This window comes from Doryrhamphus excisus, linkage group LG4 (genome assembly GCF_037039965.1).
Source record: "Doryrhamphus excisus strain RoL-2023G ecotype Guam linkage group LG4, RoL_Dexc_Guam_v1.1, whole genome shotgun sequence".
Taxonomy (NCBI): Eukaryota; Metazoa; Chordata; class Actinopteri; order Syngnathiformes; family Syngnathidae; genus Doryrhamphus; species Doryrhamphus excisus.
Genome location: NC_136360.1, coordinates 8875825 through 8894688, shown reverse-complemented (window position 1 = coordinate 8894688; position 18864 = coordinate 8875825). Strand labels below are relative to the sequence as shown.

Sequence of the window (18864 nt, the reverse complement as noted above, 5' to 3'; positions counted from 1 at the left end):
TGTGTATATCAATTCTTTTATTTCATATACTGGTTGATTGGTTATTGGTCAACATATTGACCAATATATCGGATAACGATTTTTTTCAGCCCCCAAAATCCCATATTGATCGGGCTCTACCTTTTGTCTGACTTTGAACAACCTCCTGATCCCATGCCTAAGTCTGGTTTGGTCAACCGGTCCAAGTCGAGTGGAACCAGACCGCCTTGGTCTTGGCAGTTTTTTGGGTTTCTGTGCAAGATACTGTTATGATACTAATTGTCAGAATGGTGACAAAAACTTTGGTTTGCTGGTTTTCCTCGCAAATTACATTTGTCCAGTTGTCTTTGACTACAAGTGCCTTGAATTTTCCCTGCTTCCTTAAGTTGCGTGTCTTCTTGGCGATGTCAGCTTTGCATTTTGTTTGTATCTTTCATGTGGTACGGTGCTATTCTGAAGCAGACACTAGACCTAACTAGACCACACTTTCCCACTATAAGATAACAAGTGCATCGATGAGGATGCTGAAGGTTTGGTCAAGTATGTCTCCTCCAAATCTAAACGCAGTTGAGCATCTGTTGGGAATCCTCAAGCTGAAAGAAGGAGGAAGAGAGCAATATGTATCATCCACCAGTGATGTCATCATGAAGGAGTGGATGAGGATTCTAGTAACAACCTGTGCAGTTCTAGTAAATTCCATGCCCAAGAGGATTAAGGCAGTGTTAGATAACAATTGTGCTCACAATTTTGACATTAAACGCGGTGGGACTCACTTGTGTCGCCAGCCATTTGGACAATAATGGCTGTGTGTGGTCTCATAGTCAGAGGACAATAAATCTTCACTGTTGTACAAACTATATACTGACTACTCTATATTATATACAGCGTTGAGTAGATGGAGCTCCCTGTGTGTCTTTAGATGTCCCTTTCAGTGACAAGCTGCTACCACCAGGTGGTGACATGTACAAGTTTTAAGTACTAATTATGTTAATGACTGAGGGAGCAAAAGACAAGTGATGGGTGACAGGAAGTTGTGCAGGAAGGAGCTGATGCTTGACCAGTGTGTAATTCCAGTCACGGAACGTTGATGCTTTGGCAGGCAGACGGCAGCATTTCTGCCAGTCCTGTGGTAAAGTCATGGGTCTCTGGGTCGAGGGGGTGGGCTCAAGTCTACCCGAGAGTTACCAAGTCTTTGTTTTTGCAAACAATGAGCAAGCACATAAATCCACATTGGAGCACTTTCCTTTGTATATATTATTATATCAAGTAAGATTTTTAACAAATGATCCCAGTGTTTAAGTAAAATCTATTGGCACTGCATCTACACATCATTGATACCTGCAGATGCTCGGTTTAGAGAGTTTTATCTGCTGTAAATCTGAGGTTATTGTTTGGTCAAGTTGACCATGAGAAAAACAGAGCAACTTAAGACGCTTGGTTGAGAGCAGCTAAAATCAGCCAGAACAAATTGATTTTATCCCCATGAAAGTTCTCATGTCTGCCGGTCCAGAGTAATCCTGCTGCAAAATACTCCCAACATTTCTGTGCTCGTATAGTAAGTAATTTAATCGAGTTCTTCAAGCACCTGCTTTAAGAGGAGTTTTTCTCTTTCCACATTGTTATTTTTCATTTACTTGTGCCCCCAGGTTTTTCAATCTTACATCCATTACAAAGCAAACAAATAAGTTCCGGGTCTTTGCCGCAGACACAAATACAGACACCAGTTATGAAATTCGGAGAGGCCGGGAAGGGCTTTGGATTCTTAATACGCAACATCTGTCCCGGACAAGATGGACAAGGGGGCGACCTTCTCTGATGCTGTCGCACACTTGTGTCCTCTGGAGGAAACACAAGAAGGCGAGCAAGAGAAGCAGTCCATGTGAGGCCTTTGGGGCGAACAGGAATAAAGTAAAGAAGTTGAACAAAACGCAATATTTTCTATAAAATATGGCTCAAAAGTCAAAGAAAACCTGCAAGAACACCACGACTGAGTTTTGCTATTTATTTGGCTATTTTTGTGGCACGAGGGTAACAAAATGGCACAAAAGATATGTGTGATGATTACCATAGAACCAAAAATGAAACCTATTGTAAAAAAAAGGAAAGAGCTGCTCAGTAGCATTTGAACAATACAGTTATTTAAATGTCAAGTAAATGATTGTGCTAACATAAAAATGCTTATCAGACCGTCTCACCAGGGAACCCACATTTATGAACCCCATGTTAAATGTTAAATTATTATTTCATTGTATTATGTTGTCTGATTGTAGAAAATCATGGTGTATAATAAATCTTTCCGCAATGTTATATTATTGACAGGAACAGAATAGGAACAAGAACATAAACTGGCAAGTGCTATGATCCAATTCAGTGCACTTACTAAGTACACTCAGACGGTAGGCAGCCCTAAGTCGCACTAAGCCGAGAAGAAGAAGCCTCATCTTAGGTTTCTTACTGTATGATCAGTGATTTTTACCATGAAAAAAATTAAAACAATTTGAGTCATACAGAAAATACATTATAATACAGTTCTATGGACAAATATTATTTGTTTTAGGTTATCTTTTTTTAATTTTTCATTATGCCTCCCCTTGATTCACACACAAAAGCTGTCTCACAGAGGCCATCAACAATTTTCAGTCATGTTGCCGTTGTGACAGGCAATGGGGTCAATGATAGTTAACATTGTTAGCTAACATTGCTATCATTAGCTGACAACAAACATAAGACATAACTGTGCATGTTTGTCGACCAGTCCAGGGTGCACCCCGCCTCTTGCCCGAATACAGCTGGGATAGGCTCCAGCATGCCCGCGTTCCTTGTGAGGATAAACGGTAGAAAATGAATGGATTGATGGATGTGCATGTGCGTGAGTTATGTCGGCAAACTTAAATCAGGAAAAAGTGGGATTTAATGCTAACAGTATGTATAAATAATGGCGGCCTATTGGTAGCTGGAGGCCCCATACCAGTCCTTTAATTCTAGCAATGCCAAGAAAACACCACTAGGTGTTGATGCAGCTCTGCAAACACCTTCCTGTTCCCGCTCTATTAAATGAGTACTTTTACTTCATTTTTGTTTTATTTTTTTAAATCAGTGGTTACATACACAAAGAAGTACATGTGAATATTAACATGTTACTTAAAGCACCACCTGTTGTGTATTATGGGGACACATTTTGTCAACCAGATTCATAGAACAGCTTATTAACCGTTTACGTGCTGAGTGTTGTGATTTATGTAGCCAAAGTGTGAATGTTTGAGGTGTCATGCTGGATTTCCAGAAGCATTTGTCTTGTGGTTTTGGCAGCTTGTTGCACTTCAGGTACAGATGTTTGCATCAAACTCATGAGATCCCTTTCTCTCCCCACGTCAAAAAAAAAAAAGTGGCCTCCTTCTTCTTTAAGTACAGCACACTTCTGATGGCTCCCCTTTCCACCCCGAAAACCACCTATCCATCAGCACATCTGCTTTTCATTTCGACAGTACCTCTCAAAAGTCTCCACTACTTTAAGCGCTCTCACTCCAGCACTTAACACAGCGCTTAGGTGACTTAAAAGGGACAGGTAGGAATGATAGAAAATGAAGTGTTGCTAAATTTTTTTTTTAAAAGAATTGCCGCAGATTACCAACAATTACGTGCAATAAGTGTGTCCAGACCTGGTGTTGATCTGATGGAGGACTGCTGTTGCCTGTGCAGAAATAATGACACCGCAGAAAGTTGAGGGAGACAGCACCATCCATGTTCCATTGTGTGATGTTTGATCTTTGCAATGCTGCAGCGGTCATTGTGTCATGATTGCGAATCAGCCGTGGTTTTTTTCCCCCCCTGTGGGCTTTCTGTTAGATTGGAGACATGTGCATAGTATGCTGAGCATTATTTGTCATTTATTTTTTTAAGGTGATAAACAACAACTAAGCGGTAAACATAACATGTAACTTAAACTGCGATTTACAAGTGCCTGCAAGGCATGCTGGGTAGTCCAGTGGCAACAACAATTTCAGTTATGGAACACTGAACATCAGGAGAATGCTAACGGCACTCCCAGATGACCTCTTTGACATATTTTGCCATTAAGCAAAAACAAATACGGCAAAATGTTGGAAGAGAGAGTGCCACATGCTACCCAGCATGCCTTGCAGCAAAACTGTACGGGTGTAGCGCTGCAAGTCAATTTCCCGGACATAGCTTCCATGTTAAAGCTTTAAAAAATGGAATTAGCAAACGCCCAGTGGGCCAGATTAAGACCCTTGTTTCACTGGGCCCCCACCAGGGGTGCTTGCCCCACTATTTGGGAACCACTCGGTTATTTGGACACTCAAAAAATTGGTGCTGGAGCCTATCCCAGCAGGCTTTAGGCGAGAGGCGGGGTACACCCTGGACTGGTCGCCAGCCAAACACAGGGCACATATAGACAAACAACCATTCACACTCACATTCATACCTATGGACAATTTGGAGTCGCCAATTAACCTAGCATGTTTTTGGAATGTGGGAGGAAACCGGAGTACCCGGAGAAAACCCACGCATGCACGGGGAGAACATGCAAACTCCACACAGAGATGGCAGAGGGTGGTTATAAGAATCTTATTTGTTATAATTATTGCCTTGTAATAAGAACATTTTACTTAAATATAGTGTGATAACAACAACTTGTTTAAACTTAGACTCATTCTTATTTCAGGACTAAAAAAAGATTCAGAGCCTCACCAGCCAGTTACTACTTTTACATTGCATTCATCTTTGCGCAAATGCTACTTCCAGTAATTGTCATGAGAACAGTTTTGCAGTGAAGTCTAATTATACATGTGATGACATTTACGAAAAGGAACATGCCACTGTAGTATTATTAGACAGCTTCTTGCCTCCATTCTTTGTGTCTCTGGGGACGGGACAGAGTAAGCGGTTGAAAACAATAGAGGACTTTTCTTTTTGGGTACTTGGGGGCTTAGTTGGTAATGCTGACATCAGTGACTGCTGGGAAGATGAGCCAGCACATCTGTACATCGTCTGTGTGCTGAATTTGCACCAGGTGTCTCTTGACACTGTCCTGCTTCTGTCTTTCTCCAGTCTCTGTCTGCAATTTGCATCCTTGATCTCACACTCTTGTAGTGTTGTTGTTAATTTTCTCAGAGTGCGTAAGAGCACCATGCTTCTTCTGTGGTCCTCTCTCACGTTTAAATTTACCTTTAACATTGATGCTTCTTTAAATTGGACATTTTATGTTTCCTCGCAACAAAATGTGGACTGATTTTTCTTGTGTGCATTGACATTTAAATATCCACAAGCAAATTGTATCCAAACTGCCTAAAGGTGTAATTTAGTGTAGTTATTCTCAACTGGTGTGAAGTTGACACGTTGGTATTCCTGCCACAATATAATGACATGTTTATGTCTTCTAAAAATACTACTGTTTAGGTTAAAGTACATATTTTGTTCTTTTGTTATTGGCTGAGGATTTGCTAAAGATTTGTTATAAAAAAGATTCTATTTGACTTCTTCTGTATTTATTTAGAAAAGAATGGTCACTTTATTGTACTGGTACTCCGGTTTCCTCCCACATTCCAAAAACATGCTAGGTTAATTGGGAACTCCAAATTGTCCATAGGTATGAATGTGAGTGTGGATGGTTGTTTGTCTATATGTGCCCTGTGATCTGGCCCGGAGACAGTTGTGATAGGCTCAGGCAACAGGATAAGCGGTAGAAAATGAATGAATGAATGAATGAGTCAATCAATCAACCTAAATATACGGGGAATGAGTTTTTGGTCCATATCGGCCAGGCCTGGTCTATGTATAAAAAAATATATACAAATGCACCGTGAATGCACCTCACTTTTTTGTTTGCAATATTCACTTGCTACACCACCGCTGTGCCATATTTATGGGTGACTATGAGTGTCCAGCTTGAGCAGAAGGAGGATATTCATTCATTCATTTTCTACCGCTTTTTTCCTCACAAGGGTCGAGGGGGTGCTGGAGCCTATCCCAGCTGTCTTCGGGCGAGAGGCGGGGTACACCCTGGACTGGTCGCCAGCCAATCACAGGGCACATATAGACAAACAACCATTCACACTGCGAAATAAACAACAACTTTGTTTGTGCTTGTGTTGAAAATGTCTTTCAGCATTTTGTGTTGTTTATCACCACATATAAAGCATATATGTAAGCCAGAGAAGACAAAGGCACCTGTCTGTGCAGAATTTAAAATGTTTTCTTTTTGGGGGGTGTGGTTATTGATGGTTGCCATTACAAAGATGTGCAATTTCCCCATTCAAGTGTTCAAAAAAATATTTGAGCATTGTGAAGGGAGCCATGACAAATGTACTGAAGAGTTGCATGCAGCTGTCTAGCCGCGGGTTGCTGACCCATGCATTAGTATGTGCATTCAACATGCTATTGCTGGGGATCGCTCATGTTTTAACATGTGCATGCAACATTTTTGTTACTCCCACCAGTTATTGTTGATAACTGCTACTTTGCACAATAGAAATAAACTAAATGACTCAAAATAAGACAGAAATAATAATTGAGGTTTGGATCACTGCATTGGACTGTGTGATAGAACTCCCCTAGAGTGGGTGTGAATCATTGTGTGTATCATTTGAAAGTACCTAAAAAAATTCTAATTAAATCACATATAGGCACTAAATCACAATTGTGTATTCAAACCTACGGTGTAAATCCAGCATAAGCTTGTATTGTAGCCATGAAAGATTCTGCTTTTTCTTCCACACAAACCCTCCAAGTATGATAAGCTACGAAGGGAGGGAAACAAGGCCACACACCTTTCCTCGCCACTGCTACTTCACGCCACCGTCCCTCGATGCTCCGTTTGGCTCCAGCCTCCTTGGACTGAAATAAGAACACAGCAACACTCATTGAAATATAGAACGCTCAATTACCACGGCTCATTCAGTCTAAACTGGATTTACTCCTGGGTCCCATCCAAGTCACCATATGTTGGAGGAGCACCCCCTCCGAGCGGAGCTGGACCAATTTTTTTTTACTGCTAAAAGGCTCTAAATCACAGACGCTCTTACTTTGCACAGCAGGGGTATCAGAAGCTTCATCATGAGCTTTTACAACATGATGCTACTACTTGTCAAAGGAATACATCAAAATTATGTCTTTGTTTTTTCTGAAACATTTCACTTCCTAGAAATACCATTGTTTGTGTATGTGTTTATTATTGTTATAATTGCAATGACAGCAGATAGAACAAGTGCACTGGGAAGGTTTTGGTCCCTTTAATAAGCAAAGCGATGCTGTAAGAACACCGTGCCTTCCTGTTAAGAGCTTTGAGTGAAACCATGGTTGCTCCTTCAAATCCCCTTGGTGATTTTTGGACTGTTTGTGTTTCTTGCTTTTGCCTTTTTCTGTACTCCTTTGTGTTGACGCCGTGACCTGCGTCACCAGCACTGTTCATCCTCCGCCAGAGGCTTGTATTATATTGAGGCATGTTTTTGTTACTGGCTGTAATGTGGGCCTCTTACAAAGTTCAACTTGTTTTTTGCTGCTCTTTCGTCAACGCAAAAAACTATAAACATTTTCCTTTCAGTTTGTTATTGCCATTACCAGAGAGGTTATATTTTCCTGTTTATTAGTTTGTTAGTTAGCATGATTACATGCACAAACATGTGGGTAGGTGTTGCTTAGACAGTAGCATAAAGCACTGCACTGCAGATTTAGGTAAAAGTCCACACTAGGATTGTTTGTGGAATTTATTGATTTACTGATTGATCAATGGGCGGCACGGCGGTCGAGTGGTTAGCGCGCAGACCTCACAGCTAGGAGACCAGGGTTCAATTCTACCCTCGGGCATCTCTGTGTGGAGTTTGTATGTTCTCCCTGTTCTCCGTAGAGTCAACCCCACAGCACTCGATTTGACAGAGGCTTACCTGCACATTACGACACTGGAGTTGAAACTTGTGGCGCTCAGAACATTCAGAGAAAGATGATCCCATTTGGGGTCAGGAGATCTGGAAGACTTGGGTTCGATTCTCAGCTTGTCCACCTCTGTGTGGAGTTTGCATGTTCTCTCCGTGCATGTGTGGGTTTTCTCCGGGTACTACTACTCCGGGTCCAAAAACATGCTAGGTTAATTGGCGACTCCAAATTGTCCATAGGTATGAATGTGAGTGTGAATGGTTGTTTGTCAAAATGTGCCCTGTGATTGGCTGGCGACCAGTCCAGGGTGTACCCCGCCTCTCGCCCAAAAAGAGCTGGGATAGGCTCCAGCACGCCCACGAGGATAAGCAGTAGAAAATGAATGAATAATGTATAAATCTTTATGGAACAAACTTTTTGAGACATTGGGGAAGAGGTACAATAAGTTCCTCTTTTCAGATCTGTTGAATTTGATCAGTGTCATGCTCCTTAATATCTTCTTGAGCATCTCCAAAACAAAACCGTTATGATGACTGTGATGAATTATTGTTCTTTTGTTGTTTTACATTTTTGTCATCTGTACCATACTTGTGGGCTGTACCCTTCCACATCCACCCTTTCCACCCATTCTTGTTTTTAAGCATGTTTGAGTGACTTATTACAACTTAGGTCTTAGTGTGTGGCGCCATTGACAATGACATCTTGAGAAGAAAATGTAGTTGCGAAAGTGAGTTAGGAAAGCTGCAACAGGGGCCACGTGGCGGCCGTCGTTCCAAGTGGTAGCATGGGAATATTGGCTTACCTTCTGTAAATATTTCCTCATATTCTATGTTGATCCATCCCTGTGTGTTCACTCCACTATTGCTCTCATTACCAATTTTATGGCGGTTTGCATGCATCCATTAGGGTGGTGTTCCTGCTCAAATCCTCAGGCTTGATATAATGATAAATCTCAGTAAATGAGCATCTAAATGTGGGGAAAAAGTGAAGATTCACTCAGTAACAAACAATGTCCCATGTGTCTCCCACACCAACTGATTATTTGCAGATGTGATTCAAATATAAACCTGTTATTAATGATTTGAGGGTTTTGGAAAATCCCTCCATCAGTCATTCAGTGCTCAAACATCCATCGAATTGGACAAAACCTAATGATTTACCTTACAAGTACATAGAGGATCAAGTAATAGTATTATTTATACAAAAAGAGTTATTGCATTGCGCTTGGCTGAATTTCTGGACACATTAATGTGAGGGGCACAACTCCTCTTGGGTTACACTCAACATTACTCTCCCTGTCACCAGTTGTATTTGGCCAAATAGGACCCAATATTTATTCAGTTGTTGCCTTTTTAGCAACCATCAATTTATATTCAATACAAAATACATTTGGAAATACATAAATATCTGAGTGTGGTCCTAATAAAAGCTCTGCATGCCTGCCTTAAAATAACTTATATGATACTATATTTTAGTCTTAATAATGACCACACACATGTACCAAAATATATATAAAATGTAAAAAAATACATTCCTTCTGTATAGGGAATAAAAGCTATATATATGTATTATATGGTCAAAAGTATTCTGGGAAGAGACTTGATATAGATATAAAGATGACAACACATCATTTCTATTGTTGTGTAGTCATTTGAGTGCTTGTGCTGTTCTTCTTCCAGGTAACGGTGCCTACTGCCTAGAAAAGAATGGAGACAGCACTGAGCTGGGGGACGCCCAAGGCCCCATGATGCCATGTGGGCAGAGTTTGCCACTGCCCTTGGGGGGTCACCCTGGGGGTCTTTACCCACAGAGCCTCCACTGCGACAGTCCATCGCCTGATCTTCTTCTGCAGGACAGCCCGCACCAGGATGCCAGGTAAAGTGGAAATGTTTTCTCATTTTTCTACATACATTTGCAGTACCTTTTTAATGCTGAAGTCTGAAATTATAATTGTCTGATGGAGTTACAGGGCTCGCTTTTCAAAAAAATTGTCACTCAATGTTTTGACTACGACCGAGAGCGGTTTCTTGCTGCTTTCCATTCTTGGGTTGGGGGAGGAAGGGACAAGACAATTCCTTCATCATCAGACAGGCTGGAAAAAAAGAGAGATCTTCTCACATCACTCAGGGCCTCTGCACAAAATCCATAATGAGCCAACTGACAGGAATTATTATGTCGGGGATCACAGCCATGCACAGAGAAATCTGACCGGGGTCTCCTATTCAGCAAGGCAAAGATTCCCACCATAAAGCACAGCATTGTAAATGGCGACCCTTCTGAGGCTGCAATTACGCCACCAAAAACAGGTGACTCCCTATTTATCCACCATGTTGGGTTGGGCTTATTGTGACATCAAAGCCTGTCAGAAAGACACACTAGCCAGTGGCCTCTCGGAATCAGTCGGATCCCCCTCCGCTTTCTATTCTTAGTTTAAAAAAACTGCCCATTCATGTCCTCTCATTACTGTAATATTGGGTTTCATTTATCCATAAAAATATTTGGATTCTACCATCATCTTGTCACTAAATGTTGGCCATGATTTCAGTGCATGATAGCAGATTGGGAGGATGAACCAGCCTGTCTGTCAACACTCGCTAAGCTGATGGTGCTCATGTTCCTTTCTTTGTGGTTTTTTTTTTACTCCTGCAGATCATCCACTTTTCAGAGGACCCTACCCGGGGCCTCACCTGGCCTGGGCTGTGGCGGTGCCAACAGGGCTCCGAGTGCTCAACCATATACCATCAAAGAAGAGAATGCCATGGGTTACGCCATTTCCAGCATGGCACTCGGGGTCCACAGCGCTGGGTTTCAGAACTCAAGGCCTGGCATACCTTTGCGAGGGCCGAGGGACGAGATGGTCACACATGTTAGCAACAGCAGCGACAACGTGAGTGTGGAGGGGTCGCAACCGTTTAATAATGAAGATGGCTCCTCCCCGTTGGCTTTGTCCCCAGCAAGCTCCCGTCAGTCAGCGCGACTGCTGAGCACAAGCAGTCTGAAAAGACGTCGCCTTTCGCTCGTTTCTCAGTCTACCGCTGAAACCGGTGGCATTGCGCTCGCAGATTCTCCATCAGCTACTCGAACTGCCTCTGAGGAGATAAACATCACCGCCATCATCTGCTCGTCCTCGCAGATGTCCATGGTTGCTTGTGTCAACGGGTTCCGCGCCAACCTCTCACCAAGCCACACTAGCGGCGGCGGCGGCTTCACCTCCTCTTCCTCCTCCTCTTCGTCTGCGTCCCCATCTTCTATACCCTGCTCTCGAGAAGCCCCCCACAAACCCCACCTACACGACAGCCCCCAGCGGGCCTCGCTGCAGGAGAGCTGTCAGCTATCTTCACCTGCCACCTGCCTGCTGTCCCTTTCCTCCTCCTCCTCCTCCTCCTCATCTTCCTCATCGGTTTCGTCAGTGGAGCAAGGCCGGGGGCCGTGTGAGGAGCAGGGCTCCATGCAGCAGGGGCCAGGACCAGGAGGTCCCTCCCTGGGGAATGCAGGAGGCTCGGATGGATTGGGGTTACTCATGAGTGGGGTGCTAATGTCAGGGACGTTACAGACGGGGGCAGAAAATGGGGCTGTATTGGACAGGAGCCAAAGATCGGGGACGGCCCTCAAACAAGAGCCCTTAGATGACTTCTCTCCAAGTGAAGACGAACTCTTGCAGCACCGCTATCACCATCATCACTTAAGCGGGCGCAATGGGCATCTTCGCCACCTCCATCAGCATCTCCGTGCTGCCATGCCCCCGCCTTATCATATCCACCAATACGTGGGGGCCAGTTCTGGCAATAACCATCAGTCAGCGACTGGCTCCTCCATCGGACTCAAAACTGCCACGGTTGGCCCTCCCGAGAGCGAGGAAGTTGGGGTGACACAGGCCGATAAGCAGTCTTGTCGCTGGATTGACTGCAGTGCTGCCTACGAACAGCAGGAGGAGCTTGTGAGGCACATTGAGAAGGTCCACATTGATCAGCGCAAAGGTGAGGACTTCACCTGTTTTTGGGCCGGCTGCATTCGTCGCTACAAGCCTTTCAACGCCCGCTACAAGCTGCTGATACACATGAGGGTTCACTCTGGAGAGAAACCTAACAAGTGTATGGTGAGTCAACATAATAACCATAAACCAGCGAATACCTACAAGTGTAACTAAGGGTATAACCATACATGTATTCCAAATATGATTTTTCGGTTCGCACACTGACAGAGGGACAGGAAGTGTAACTTCGATATTGTCACTTTGCAGATTAGCTTTTAGCAATAGTGCCAAAGAGAAACCAAAGCTTGAAAACCCTAGTCGGTCATTAAAGTCACCTGTTTGCTAACACTTGGCCTTACCGGTGAAATCCACAAATGGTGAAACAGTATTCTGCAATTTACAGAAAAGCATTGTATTTCCAAACTGTATTAAAAATGAGCTGAACCTTAACCTAAAAAGCGAGGTATGTACCAAACCGTGGATATGGCGTACCATCACACTCGTAAGTGGAACATGTAAAAACGCCTGTTTTTACAGGTAAAGCTCCAGTTGCACAAGTCAACACACTAATCAATGTCAAACTGTCACTCCCCTACATCCCTTCACAAATGGAAAAAGCCCTCCAACCTTAAGAATGATTTAGTCCAAATACACAATTAGTCCACAATTTGTGTAGGGCGAAGCCATGTTTATTTTCACAAGAACTCTGTTTTGGGAGAAGGGATTCGGATCCTGAAAAGCCAACACATATGGTGAACATAACCAAACAATGCCTGCACTTGATCCTTTTAAATGGGGGCTTTACGTGTTTAGCTGTCCCACAAGTATTATGCGAATTGGCCTCATATCCAAGGCAAACACCAGGAGAAATGTAGTAGTCTGGAGTAGCGGGCCGCAGAGGGTAATGTTTGATAGCCTAGCTCAATTCATAGCCTCCTCACCCTGTTAAAAGTGATCCTCTTTGAATTCGGGAAGTCGTCCTAATTTAAATTATTAAAGAGTCTGCAATATTGCTACGGCACTTGTTTCCCTTTTGACACCCAAATACACGTTTATTTTCAAAATCCTTTGCTTAATAGCAACAATTGTGTATAAAAAAATGTATTTCTTGCAGATTTTTGTACAACACAGAATAGGAAGAAAAACCTAAAATAAAACTTCTTCTTTCTGATTTGTATCCTATCAGTGTTCCTTTGCCAAAGTTCTGGTTGGGCAAAGTTAACTCGGCAATTTTCCGCCTTCAGAGATTCTTGTGTGAAAGCGTATTAGCAGCCAATCTTTAAGTTAAACAACAAAACCTCACAATTTGACGGCAATATTCTGCCATACCAGCCTCCGTGTGAAAGAAACTAGCGAATAAACGCAGCATCAACATCAATTTGCGGGATATCTGTGTGATGTATGTGTGGTATAACATATTATACCACTGCATAACAAAGGTTGTAGGAATGTGTCACATTGAATGATTGTGTGTGTGTGTGTTTTTTTTGTCGATATTTACCATATGCTCACACAAGAACAATTGGTCTCAGTGTGAACGAGGCACTGGATTTTGTCGGCGAACGTAGGACCTCTTGATCCGCCTTATGTCAAACACACATTGGAATGCACACACACACACACGCACACACATTCTCCTCCTTGTAAATTGAGGGTATTGTTTCAATGGAGTTTCCCAATAGGAAGTATTGATTCCTTGTACTACAAAGTACCTTTCTTTTTTTGGCCTAACAAAACAAATGGGAAATATGTTTTGAATCACAAATCATAATGGATTGCACATACAGTATAAACTTAGAGGCTCGGTGCTCCACTACATTTTCTATGGTAGTTTTGTTGTTTTTGTTTTTTGATCAGGTTTGTAATGTAGTTCTCGCAAAATTTGTGAAGGTGCTGGACACTGACCAAGGACCAATCCATTTCCTGTTGACTGGAAGGGATGTTCATGGCATGAGCTTCACTTTTACCCTTACTTTACCCTTACGTCCTCTGAGCCACCCAAGATGCAGGAAGACGGGGTGCCATTTTTCAATAGGAACTCTATTGATTGCGTAAATGAAAGAGCTACAGCAGGAAATCAAGGCACATATAACATATACTGCACAAGTACGTATGATCTAAAATTAATTGCCAACATTATCGAGGTGACTGTAGATATCCACACTATTGATACTTGCACTTTATGGCGGAAACAAGTTAAGTTCACCAATAGGAAATTCAACATCACACTACTGAAACAAGAAAAGAAGCTGAAAAGAACGAACAGCTAAATGAATGAGCATCTGACAAAACGCTGACTTTGTAAATATTGGGCCAAACCTGGAAGAAAACTTCCCAAATTTTCCTCACTGATGTGACAAAAAGGGAATCATTGATATTGTCAACCATTGACATTAGAGAATGTGAGCAAATCTTTTAGAGCAAATACATGAGACATTCTTTTTTTAAAGAAGGACCAAAGGCTTGAGTAAAAAAAAAAAACAAGACAGATCTCTTTTATTATCTTTCCAGCAGCAGATTCCATCGGGCCCTTGTGAAGCAAAAGTCTCCACATGTCCAAACATAACACTACTTTTTTCTTCCTCTGTGTCCCTTTAAACATATATAAACTGTATTGCTCTCTTTGTCTCTGTCCTCTGGTAGATATAAATCGTAAGCCTGCGGCGTGCTGGGCCTTGGCAGGAAGAAGTCATTATCACAAGGGCACAATTCATGTCCGACCTTTGCTTGAGCCTGTCAGCGTCTTTAAATGGTTAATATTTTAAGAGATGCCTTTTAAGGAAAACTTACATCCATATGTTAAAACCTGTGGCTCATTAAAAATATTTTTTTTTCTAATGAGAAATTATAAATATTTTATGATGGTGTGGTCCTACAACAAGAAAAGTCACCAAAGTGCTTAGGGATTTACCATCATTCATAATATTTATTAGCAAAATCACAACAGTTATTATTATTACTTTTCTGACTTATAAATGTAGTTAGAATGTTGCATTTTTGTGCCAAAGTTTCAGATAATGAGGTTTGCGCATTTGGAAGTGAGCTCTGAAAGAAGTTGGGGATGGCTCAAAACACTCCGTTTCAGAGGGCGTTGCAAAACTGTTCCTTTGTGATGTCACAGAGGAGCGTGCATGCGTGGGTTTTCTCCGGGTACTCCGGTTTCCTCCCACATTCCAGAAACATGCTAGGTTAATTGGCGACTCCAAATTGTCCATAGGTATGAATGTGAGTGTGAATGGTTGTTTGTCTATATGTGCCCTGTGATTGGCTGGCGACCGGTCCAGGGTGTACCCCGCCTCACGCCCGAAGACAGCTGGGATAGGCTCCAGCACCCCCGCGACCCTCGTGAGGAAAAGCAGTAGAAAATGAATGAAGGAATATTTCTTCATTATACTTTTCTTAAAAGTAATGTAAAAATCTGGTCTTGTCTCATTCTCGTAGACCCAGTCTAGTATTGTCTCCTGAACTGATTGTCCTGTGACATCCCTAGTTGTGACGCATTTTCAGTGGATAGTAGATCCATACTGCTATACAAGCCGTACAATGACTGCTCTAAAGTGTACTTTCTATAGTATTGTCATTTTAGAAGAGATAATTAAAATGTGAATGGTGTCTTCACCTTTATTAGTCAACTCATAAAACATTAATTCATAATCATTTATATTTTAGCAAATGCACATGAGAACAAGTTATAAACTGCATAAGTTATCATTTTATCCTCCAATTATTAAGGCAGCCCTGGGCTGTTGTGCAGTGCAATCAGCCACTGAGGGACACGCTGGCAAGAAGGAAACAACTTAATCTCCCTGCAATATCCTGTTGTGTTTCATGCCTAATTCACTTGTTTTTTCTAGTTTATTGCATTTCCCGCCCCCCCATCCCCGCTCATGTCTGCATAAATATTAAAAAGATATCCTGCATGAGTAGCCCTGATGTTGTCCCAGACATTGATATTGTTCGTCTCGCTCTAAAGCCCACCCTTAGACCTCTCAAGGTCAGAAAATATCCTTTTAAATCACAGAGCGAAATGGACAGAATTTTCACATGGAATTTTTTTTTTTTTACTTTATTTTCTTTCGTAATTTATAACCAGCATACCTAAACAATAGGCTATGGATGATGTATGTTGTGGTATGTGATTGATTCAAGGCATGGAAAACAGCTTTGTTAAACAGCTGTTTTTACAATGACTGAAAGTTCACTGTATTATAAAACAAACCAGGATGACAGATGATGGGACGTCATGATCATATTTTACTCTTGACAGTTTTGGGCTTCATTCTAAGTAGTTTATGTTGGCATATGTGACAGAAAATGTAGATTTTACATTTTACATTAATCCACTGTGTTGTTGCATAATCACTATGTTTCAAAGTTTAGGAATCTGCCTTCTAAAGGAAAACTGCACTTTGGGGAGTTTTTCCCATCATCCACAATCCATATGTGGGACATAAACACACGTTATTGTTTTTATTTGCTATAAAGATACTAAACCGTGGCAGCTCATTAATGCACGTCTATTCTGCCTGCACGGTCCACTATTAAAAACATCAAAAAACACATATAGTGTTATATACATGCTGTGACCATGTCATAACTGATACATTCATAGTAACATGTAATACTTATTCGGGTCATTTATGCATTACCAGAAATTCCTCCTTGAGCACATGGATTTCACATTCATTTACAGTAGCAACAGAAAAACAAAAGCCTACAACTGGCATTAACTCCAAAAACATAAACACAGCACTAGTAGCTCCAAAGTGTACCTTACCTTTTGGTAGTGGTCTGAGCGTGGCACTGAAGGGGAGTATATGGTGTAGCTGGAGGCATTAGCCAGCTAGTAGGTAGCCGGTGGTTAGGCAAGGTGTTACTACCCCAAGTAACATAGTTCTTTGGCTTAATAATGTCAACTCGTTCAATCCCAGCCATTTTTCAACAGCCACCCCTCTCAATATCAGCCATTTTAAATTATTTTGACTGATTGTTTCTTTGCTCTACTTAGAACCTCTTTTTCAACTGGTTTTAAAGTTATTATCAGGAGTGTCCTGTCGTGCAGGGAGAACCTCACTGGCTGTTGCGTTCACTTCCATGCGATTGCATAATCCACGGTTATTAGAAAACAGAACCAAATGGCACTCTGAAATAAGATAAGATAAGATATGCCTTTATTCGTCCCTCAGTGGGGAAATTTGTATTGCACAGCAGCAAGAGTACAGAATCAGTTAAGCAGTACAAAATACACAATATAGACAAATAAACAATATAAACAACCCAAGTATTAACAAAATCAACAGTTTTTCCCAGAGTTATATACAATACAGTATGTAGATAATATGAAACGAGATGAGATATATGACCAGTCTATACACTGAGATCTTGTTAGAGAGTTAATATGAGGCATTATGGAAATACTTCACATAGAACTTAATATATTGCATTTAGAACCCTTAATATTGCACATGGAGGTTGATCAGATATTGCACAGTGAATGGGGTCTGGAGTAACTATACTAACCATAAAAGCAAGTATTACACAGATGTACATAGTGGTGTAGAAGTAATAGTACATTCATATACATTCATATATTGTTAATGTTGAAGTACATCAGCAAACATTTGCTTCTTCATGGGATACTGTCCAAGCATAACATAGTGGATAAACCAAAGCAAACCACATGTTGAGGGAAAGTTGGACTTTGGAAAAGACGCTTATATTCTGGAATTTCCTTTTTAGTCACTGGTACAAACCCGGCAAACATATACTGTGTATTTAGAATGACTTAAACTGGCTTTGGAAGAGAGTGCTGAAAAGCCGTTGCTGCTGGAGTAGAGATGGACATTTGTTGATCTGGAGTTCTTTCTGAGCATTCAGTTGATGTTTGCAAGATGAAATGAGAAGTTGCAGCTGATACACATTGGCATTGGTATTCATTTGTTGTACTTGAATGAAAGAATGATAGGCTAGCCTATGTGGACAAGTTTCTGGGCCACAAAGGCCCTAAATACCACGGATCGAGGATGCGTAACCAATCCATTTATTTCATCATAATTCCATCCATCCGCTTATCCGGGTCTCCTGTCACCCGTTCCAGTTCCACCAGGAGGACATCAAGGCCTTTCCAGGCCATCTGTGAGACATGATCCTGACAGCAAGCTGGGCTTGCCCGTAACGCCTCAACTGGCTCCTCTTGATGTGAAAGAGCAATCTAATCTAATCTAATCTGAACTCTCCCGGATGATCGAGCCCCTCACCCTGTCTCCAAGGGTGAATCCAGCCACCCTCCAGAGGAAACTCATTTCAGCTGCTCGTATTTGCCATCTTGTTCTTTCAGTCATGGCCCAAAGGTCATGACCATAGGTGAGGGTGGGAACATAGATCAACAGGTAAATTGAGAGTAACTGTGTCTCTATTGTGCTTGGGCATCTCGTTGTGGAGTTTGCATGTTCTCCCCGTGCTTGTGTGGGCTTTCTCCGGGTACTCCGGTTTCCTCCCACATTCCAAAAACATGCTAGGTTAATTGGCAACTCCAAATTGTCCATAGGTATGAATGTGAGTGTGAATGGTTGTTTGTCTCTATGTGCCCTGTGATTGGCTGGCGACCAGTCCAGGGTGTACCCTGCCTTTCGCCCGAAGACAGCTGTGATAGGCTCCAGCACCCCTGCGACCCTTGTGAGGATAAGCGGTATATTTATAGTGCTATATTTCAGCAACATTGGTTGAAATACAGTACATCTTTGCAGGGACATGTTTATATAAAACGTTGAAGACATCTGTATGACATGTATGCTAGCCTGTCTTCCACAGCATTCAGCCAAGCATTCAGTCATTGTACATGAAAAGTTTTAACCTCCTCATTTATGTCTGTTAAATTGACACACAAAACCTAAAGCACCTAATAAAGCCTGCATATTGGCAGAGTGTACCATACATCTTGATCTGAAGCTCATATGCTATATTTTCAATCCAGAATGATCTTAGGCAGACATCTGGTAGACAAATGACTTCAACAGGTAGCT

The 18864-nt window shown here is 41.9% G+C and overlaps 1 protein-coding gene across 2 annotated transcripts in view; it reads left to right on the top strand.

The window, feature by feature from the left end:
* Positions 1-18864, top strand: part of glis1b (GLIS family zinc finger 1b) — an 84249-nt gene that overhangs the window by 22437 nt on the left and 42948 nt on the right. For both annotated transcript variants that reach the window (XM_058073780.2, XM_058073779.2), the window contains exons 3-4: positions 9549-9744; positions 10519-11965. In XM_058073780.2, coding sequence (XP_057929763.2) covers positions 9549-9744; positions 10519-11965 — 1643 coding nt within the window. The remainder of the gene's footprint in view (positions 1-9548; positions 9745-10518; positions 11966-18864) is intronic.